The 8,444-nt window shown below is 40.0% G+C and overlaps 1 protein-coding gene across 4 annotated transcripts in view; it reads left to right on the top strand.

Annotated features, from left to right (window-relative positions):
* The window catches only part of TEC (tec protein tyrosine kinase), an 837,667-nt gene extending 830,522 nt beyond the window's left edge, over positions 1-7,145 (top strand). For all 4 annotated transcript variants that reach the window (XM_069631701.1, XM_069631702.1, XM_069631700.1 and 1 more), the window contains one exon: positions 4,588-7,145. In XM_069631701.1, the coding sequence (XP_069487802.1) occupies positions 4,588-4,659 (72 nt within the window). In that variant the 3' untranslated portion in view covers positions 4,660-7,145. The remainder of the gene's footprint in view (positions 1-4,587) is intronic.
* The last annotated feature ends 1,299 nt before the right edge of the window (positions 7,146-8,444 follow it).

Raw genomic sequence — 8,444 nt, forward strand, 5'->3', positions numbered from 1 at the left:
GTCCCTCTCTGCCTTCTAAATACACTTGAGGTTCTCAGTGCTTTGGTCTTCTCCACATAATAAATGCACATGGGGTTCTCAGTGCTCTGGCTTTCTCTTCCTACTAAATAACTTGAGGTTCTCAATGCTTTGGTCTTCTCCACATAATAAATGCACATTGGGTTCTCAGTGCTTTGGCCCCCTCCTAGCCTAGTAAATGCACATGGGGTTCTCAGTGCTCTGGCTTTCTCTTCCTACTAAATACACTTGAGGTTCTCAGTGCTTTGATCTTCTCCACATAATAAATGCACATTGTGTTCTCAGTGATTCGGCCTTCTCATACAGAATGCATGTGGGTTGTACTGCCTCTTCTCCCACAATTCACACCCACAAATAATGTACCCACAAAGACCGTCCCCCAAAACATCTACCCTAATTCCCCGAGCTCTACGCAGGACAAATTAGCAATTTAAATCTTCTCTAATCTAACCATAGTTCAAATCCCTTCACTGAACAGCACAAGCCACCCCTGCTTCTTCAAATGGCAACCATTGACTGTCCCGAGTTTCTACTCACCGATCTTACCATAGGTGCCAAGTCAACCCCTTTGTCCCGATGTTGGAAAAATCTCCTAAAGTTCCATGGGGTTGCGCTTTGCTTGAACTGTCCCGCCCATACCTTCTTGATAGTCATAGGGGAACAGGCCTGGAATAAGCTAGAACTTTAGACGTATAGGATATCTAAAGCCAAAATAAAAACAGTTGTTTCTATTTAACTGTCGCAATTCAAAACTTCTCCAGTCAATGTTTAATCTGTGCTAATGACCATGTGCTTTGAAACGGTTATGGTGGTTCGGAGCTCATTATCAAAACAATACATTGAATTGTATTGCAGGAAAATGCAATCCACACATTGAGGCGAGTATGGATTATGTCTGCAGTTACAGTGTGCAAGAACTATATGTGTAGATATTCTGCCAATTTTGTAACCTTCGTTTTCAAATCTGCACCATTCTGGTGCTGTCGAATGAAGATTTCTGTGCATACTTCTGCCCAAATAATCTTCTTTGTCAGCATTTCAGAAGAGAAATATTTTGCAAAAATCTGCATCTTTGTAGGAAAATTGAAGCTTAAATTCTTTACATAGACTGGTGACAAGAACAAGGTCAAGCATCCCTTAAAAGCTACTATTGTAATAGCTGCTTCATAGATAAGATAAAATATTGCTGTGAAATAAAATAGCAAGTGTTATTTATACTGTGCAGTAGATTAATGTTATAGAATGCTCTGTTATAGTATTCAAGTCTCCTCGCTGGCGTTGTTTACTTTTATCACTGCATTCATCAGAATATATTTTTTCTGTTGTGATTGTTTATTCCTGTTTAATTTGATAGGTGTTTTTAAATTAAATATTTGTTATTTTGTGTTTTTTTACATGCATACATTATCCACATTTTACTTTATATCTAGTACTATTTTAAATCACACATTTCTCTCCCAATAAATCACCACAAAGTAATGTAATCTGGCCTTCTAAAGCAAAACATCTGCCATTAGCGTGGGATCTTGAGGCCAGGTTCTTCAAGGGATTGGGGAGGGGGATGTGGGAGCAGAGAGAGATGTATAGTTTGAATCCTGACATGTAGATTTGGAAGTGCAGACTGTGTACCAGTGGAATGCTTGGTGTATTGACACGTGAGGTTTGAGTTGCCATATGGGCCCCAAGAGTTGTGCTCCACTAACAAGATTCTTCCAATGATCCTCAGTAGGAGTGGGAATGCAATGTGGTCAAAAGGAAGACCAATTAAGAGTCATTAGTCTGTGGGCGTTCTGGATTGCTTTGTGGGAGCATAAACATAAACTTCTGGGCGAGACAAAGAACAAGCGGCCTGCCACTGTGGGGGGTTGGGGTCTGTGCTGCTTGCCTCTTGCACGGGCACCTTCCCCGCTGTACTTTATTGTTTGTTTGTTTTGCTGAGCCCTTTTGGCTCTGAAATAAACTTAGTTTAGAATAATGGTAGCCAACAGGGGTCCGAAGACTGGCCCTGCAAGCTCTCATTATTCTGTGCTAGCAGCATAGACACACTGCATGACAGCACCGGGGGACGCCTCTCTCCTGACAGTCAGCGTGTTCACGCTGTAGAGACCCACAGACAGTGTGTCTACGTCCAGAGAAGAGGGGTGGGCCATCCGGTCCACCCTGTGGCTGCCCAGTACCGTATGGTTGATACATGCAGGTAAGTGTTTTTCAGTGTAATGTTTGTATGTTGGTGTGGGTTTGTATTTTTAAGAATTTCTACAAGAAGTTGTACAAGAAGTTGTATGAATGTGTGGATGGAAGTGTTATTTGTGCACGTGTGTGAGTGTGTGTGTCAGCCTCCACCCCTAAATCTATCGGCCCCGCTCAGCAGCCTGATGGGGGTATGGTCTGTTTTTTGCTTTAGCCTTCATACACAGTACAGTGCATCAAGGGTAAAGCAAACAAGATAAGTAAAGTGTTATCACATGCTTAGACGGTAGGCCAATCTAGCCATATGATAACACTTTTATCATTTGCTTTACTCTTGATGTACGGTACATTGAATGTAGGACTGTCTAGCCAAGTAATAACACTTATGTTTGCTTTACTATTGCCAAGTAAAAAATGCCTTGCCACATTAAAAAAGTAAATGCAGACTGGCACGACTACTGTCAGTCTGCATTTACTTTCTTAATGTGACATGGTATGTTTGTACTTTGCATCAAGGGTAAAAGCAAACATAAGTGTGATCGCGTGGTATACTAACTTATCTTGGTATTGCAGATTACATTTTATCTGTGCTGGCTAGGAGGCCTCAAATGAAGTTGCATATCAATGCTTGGTGGCAGTGCCATTTTTAATGGCTCTGCTTTTTAGTGTCCCAAGAACCTGTGCCAGATGAATTGGTTGTGATTGACCAGCAGAGTCGAGGGTAAAACATGGTTCTTATACTTGACTGCGTGCAATTACAGAATCTATTTACAGATGTGCACAGTTCCCATGTGTAATGGTATCTCCTTGCTTTTTCCAACTCATATGTACGTACTGACTGCATAAACATACAATTTAATTTGGTTCACTCATTTGAAGTGACGGGCACCAGACTTGGTGTTTTAAGAGAGGATCAGAAAAGCAGACTATGCCACTTGAGTCTCGGAACATCTTCTCTGTGAATACCCCAAAACTCATCTATTAAGGAAAAAGGCCTTCCTTGCAACAGGGGACTTAAAGCTTCAGCACATAGACTTTGACAGTTTATGCCTTTTGTATATTGAAGGACATAATATCGGACTGTTATATCATCTAAGATATTGGCGCATATCACATTTTGGTTGAGCCTGTGCCATCCCCCCAATATAATAAACAATCATGATATGAATTCATGGTTTTGAACAGCCTATTGCAATGTTTCATTGTTTTTATTTCATTTGTGGTTATCTTTGAAAAAAATGGTTTGTCCAATTTGGTGAATACTTCTTTAATTTCTTTTATAAAAAGCCATAAGTATGGCTCTATTATTATTTCTTTTTTAAAAGTGTAATACTAGTGTCTCAGGGACATCATGCAGGGGTTAACCATCAGTCTGCACACCTCCACCTGCAACCCCTTTAATCTTCTTCTCAGAAAAGTGTGAGCTTCCAACAAAGAAATGCTTCCCTCCCTTTCCACTCTACCTCACAGTCCAAGCCTCTCCCTAACACTTCCTTCATAATCTGCAAAGCAGAAGTAAAGGCAATTAGGTGATCAACTAAAACAAGGGAAGGGTGGAAGTTAAAGGAATCAAGCAAAGTTATGTAGGAATTAATGGTAAACTAAGGGCAAAGCATCAGCTATGTGTGAATAAGGGAAGACTATGAAAAGGGCTTTAAAGAAATATAAATGAACATTAAAACAACAGAATATCGCAAACAACATTACCAAAACCCACTGATATCTATGTCATTGCTCTCTCTGCTTCTAATCTCTTGATGTCTTTATTTTGGATTCCCCTTGCTTTTTTCCTTCAATGGTTTAGCCAATCCACCAAGGGAGAAGAGGCAAGATGGACATTTTATAGATCCTCAACACTCTCTGACAGAGTTGTGTGGTCTCTGCCTTTGTGCCTCAATTTTCGGACTCAGGGTTTGTGTTTGGCTTTGAGCATCTATTCAGTAATTGAATGTTACCCATAAGCCTGTGTGTAATACCTTCAGCAGCCTTTCTCCTGATGATTCTTTCTTATCCTTTTCTTAAGCTTTGCGAAGGTTCATTGGGACAGCCAGCCCAGCAGTACAATATTTTACTATAGGTTAGCTAATATTTCTTTGGATTGAGGAAGGCAAATGGGCATTGCAGAATATTCAATATATCTGTTGCTTACATTGTGTTCCCAGAAGGTTGATTGGTTGCCTGGAATTGGAATTTGGATACATATTTTCGCCTACTCTGATCATGTACTCTATTAACTGTTTCCATGCCTGGTCACAGACCGTGTTACAGAATTCTTTTGTTTCACTCACTTCAGCACTTTAGGATGCAATTCTTCATCACTTTCATGTGCTACTTCCCTTGATTTATTTTGTGTAAAAGGAAATATTTTGCATCTTTCAGAAACCAGAAGGACGACCCACGTTTGGAGATTTGATGCAGATGATCGGGCAGATCTTAGAGGCTGGAGACTGATCTGATCACAAAGGGTTTCATTGGGTCAGAAACCTGACATCACCAAAGACTATAGCACCTTCTCTTTTGCCTACTGGGGATCGTCTGAAAACCTTCCGCCAACCACACACAGAATGTAGACCCCCCCTGAGCCATTTAAAAGTGTCAGGTTTTTTGAAATGTTAGATCATATTTATATGTAAGTAAATGTAAATATATTTATGTAGCCTGGTAGTATTTTTCACATCGTTAATACAGGAAACATTCCATGCATTGTATTGTGCACACTGGTTTATTAAGATGATGTATTCATTTCACAGAAGGTCACAATACATACACTGTTTATGGATTTCATGTTTATTTCTAAAAACATTTTTTTTGAAAATGGAGCATGTGAAAAGAAGCAGATTGATTGAACAGTAATTGGAAGCTATATTTTTTTTCATTAAACAAGGACCAAAAATGCGCCCAGAAGCACATATTCATTAGTAAGTCTTGTCCAGTACCTGTTTCTTACTTTGTTTCTGTAGCTTAATACCTTGTTTTTATGTAGATTCTGCAAACATGACCATGATTCGTGATTCCAGTCATGACGGCACCAGCTCATGGTGAACATAGTTAGCATCACTCAGCACCTTCACATGTGCTGCTGGGTGACTTTCAAATGATTAACCCATTGTGGATGTTCTGGACTAAGTGTCTGATGCTTCAAATATTTTGGATGACGAGTATCAAATTACAAGAAACCATTTAACATTGCAAAGAAATCCTATTTTCACCATATAATTAATGAGTTAATCACAGCACTGTGTATTTTACATGTTGTAGTGACTGTTAACCTTCAATTTCTAATGGGTCAGAATTAGTTGGGGATCTCTATGAAGAAATGTTTTATGTAAAGTGTGCAACATGGTTCAAAATTCTGGATTCCCTCTAGTATTTTTCGCAAATTCGAATATATTATGTTTATATGTTGTGAATGTCTGGGCAAGTGGGAAAAAGCAGACTTGTGTAGCACAACCCACAATCTTGATTTATTCATCCTTATCAGGTTTTCAATGTCCTCATTGGTACTGCTCCAATTGTGTATCCTGAATAGCTTACCATTGAAGGGTGCCAATCCTTTTAACAATATTTTAAGAGATGTTTAATAGAAAACATGAGCATAAAAATATAGTGCAATTGGTTTAAATAAGATCAGTAACTGGACTTGTGGGCTGCAATGATTTGGCAAAGCTTGACCCAGTTTTGCAGGAAGTGGTTTGAGAAGATAACAGGCAAAATGCAGGAATGCTAATTAAGGAAGCCATTTGGCCTCATTACGACCCAGGCGTTAAGGGGTTAATGGCACCGTAAAAGGTTGCGGCGCCGTTAACCCCTTAACGCCTTACTACGAGGTCCCTTTGCGGCTCCTGACCTTAACGGCTGGTCTGTACCAGCCGTTAAAGTAGGGACCCGCAAAGGGACCTTGAAGGTAATTACGGTACCGCAATTTGCGGTACCGTAATTACCACCTGCCCCATTCCCATTGAGCCCTATGGGGTAAAAATGGGAATGGGGAAGGGCCAATGGGGAATTACTGCTCCGCCAACCTTGGAATGGGGTGGTAATTCCCCATTTCACCATGGCCGATTCGGTAAGTTACCGGCCTTAACCATGGTGCTAATAGCGCCACTGGTTAATGCCAGGGTCGTAATGAGGCCCATTGGCTTCTGCATTTGTATAGCCCTTGTGGCTGGTTTCAGAGATTAATCAGATGGAAGATGGGGGAGAAAGGATGATGAGATGTGGCTTCCTGGATCATGGATTTATAAACACAAGACTTTGCAGAGTATTCAATACGTGTATATAATCATATTGTGCTCCCAGAAGGTAAGAACTGTTTATTGATATGCCTGCCTTTTCACAATGTTATTATTTATATTGTGCTTCATCCCAGACTGCTCCAGCTTCTAAACATTCCACCGGGGATCGCACCCATGTTGCACAGCATTGTCCTGTTATCAAGAAGAGCGTGTTGCCCCGGAGCTATCATTGCAGTCTATGTTCTTGATGTGTTATATGTATTCAGGACGCCTTTATCAACCCTCTAATTAGTTCCCCACCCAAAATCTTTTTCTGTGACACTACGTCAAGTGTTGAACCTCACATTTCTCAGAGAAGTGCTGTTTAAACAACTTATACAATATGTACTAATGCATTGTTTTAACAGTAATGTTAATCACTGTAATGTGAAATATGAACCGCCTATGTTGACTTTTTCTAGCGGTAAAACTCATGAATGATTACTGAAGAGCAACCAGTAACCATTTCCCTTTTCAGCTGTGCAGTTTTTTAGTGGGTGTTGTCCCAATGTGCATTACAATGTTGCTCTGGGTTAATGCCTCATTGTCATCTTGAGCAGGTGCGATTACTACTGTCTGAAGCCTCTTTTAATGTAGAGCTCAAACCAGCATTATAATTGGTGGTTATTTTGTGAAGAGATTAAATGATTATACTGGAAAGTACTGTTTTCTTCAAGTTTCATTTTATCAATGTTATGTGTTCTTCAAAACATTTCATTTTTATTGAGTTCATTTAAGATGGAAAGGTCCATGAAAACTTTGCATTAAAACATACAAGATCCATAAAATCATATTTTATGTTAAAACCACCATAATGATCTATGAACATCGCTCAATATGACCTAAATACTGCAATGTAATATGTGCAAAATAACCTGTAATATCTCATTTAATCGTATAAAGATTCTGAATACCATGCCCCCCCCCAAAAAATATGATATGGTCCAACCTACTTCAATACCAAGATTCAATATCAATTCCTCAAATCTGCTAGGCACTAAACTCAATCAGCCAGGACCAGGATGAGAAAGATGGTAGCAGTCTTAAAATTCAGAGATTAGACAATGTGGCTACTCAGACGCCTAAACAAAGATATTTTGCTCTTACGTTCCAGGCCCTGGACAGATCGAAGTCACCCTCACAGTTATTGCAGAGTATGTACACGTGAGAGATGTCAAACACTGCTGAGTTAATTCCAGGCAAATGAAGGTGAGGAGCTAGCTCCTCCTTTTTAACTCCTTTTATAGGGGACAAATGCATAACAAGCATTGGCAATACCAACAGTTTGGTCTTTTGTGTAGGCATAGGAAAGGCACTTTCTAGGCAGAGCCATTGTGGTATTAACAGGCCATTGGTGGTAGCAGGTGCAAAATGATGTGAATACCTGCACAGACCAAAACTGTTGGCTTTACCAATGCTTGTTTCTAATAGTATTCTAATAGTAATTCAGTGAAGGACACGCAGAAGTCTTATACATCGAGTGGCTGAAGGTAACTTAGATAAGACGTGTTTTTACTACACCAGTAGTGGGTTTACACCGCCAATTAAGGCATTAACTCTCAGAAAACAGCTTTAATAAATACTGGGAGGCACTTTTAGTGCAAAGTGTGATGGTAGGCTTGATTAAAGCGAGCTTAAAGAGTTCCCATGGGGAGGTGTTTTGAGTGTGAAGGTGCAGGAACTGGGTGGGAATGGCCCTAGACATTGGCATGAGCCTGGGCAGTCAATGGGTGGTGTGGAGGGTCAGAAGAAGTACGTGGACACTCAGAAGACATTTCCAACAACGGTTTTTTAAATAAGAAGAAGGCCTATCTCTATAACTATGGGGTTTTCCCCACCTATACAATTAACTAAGGTGCTCATCAGTCAAACTGAAATATCCAAATCAAAAGAAAGTCCACTGTAAAAAAGAAAACTAACCCTATCTGACCCTGACACTATTCAAAACAAAGACCAGGAGAA

Source organism: Ambystoma mexicanum, chromosome 6q (genome assembly GCF_040938575.1).
Source record: "Ambystoma mexicanum isolate Mex_15411 chromosome 6q, UKY_AmexF1_1, whole genome shotgun sequence".
Lineage (NCBI taxonomy): Eukaryota > Metazoa > Chordata > Amphibia > Caudata > Ambystomatidae > Ambystoma > Ambystoma mexicanum.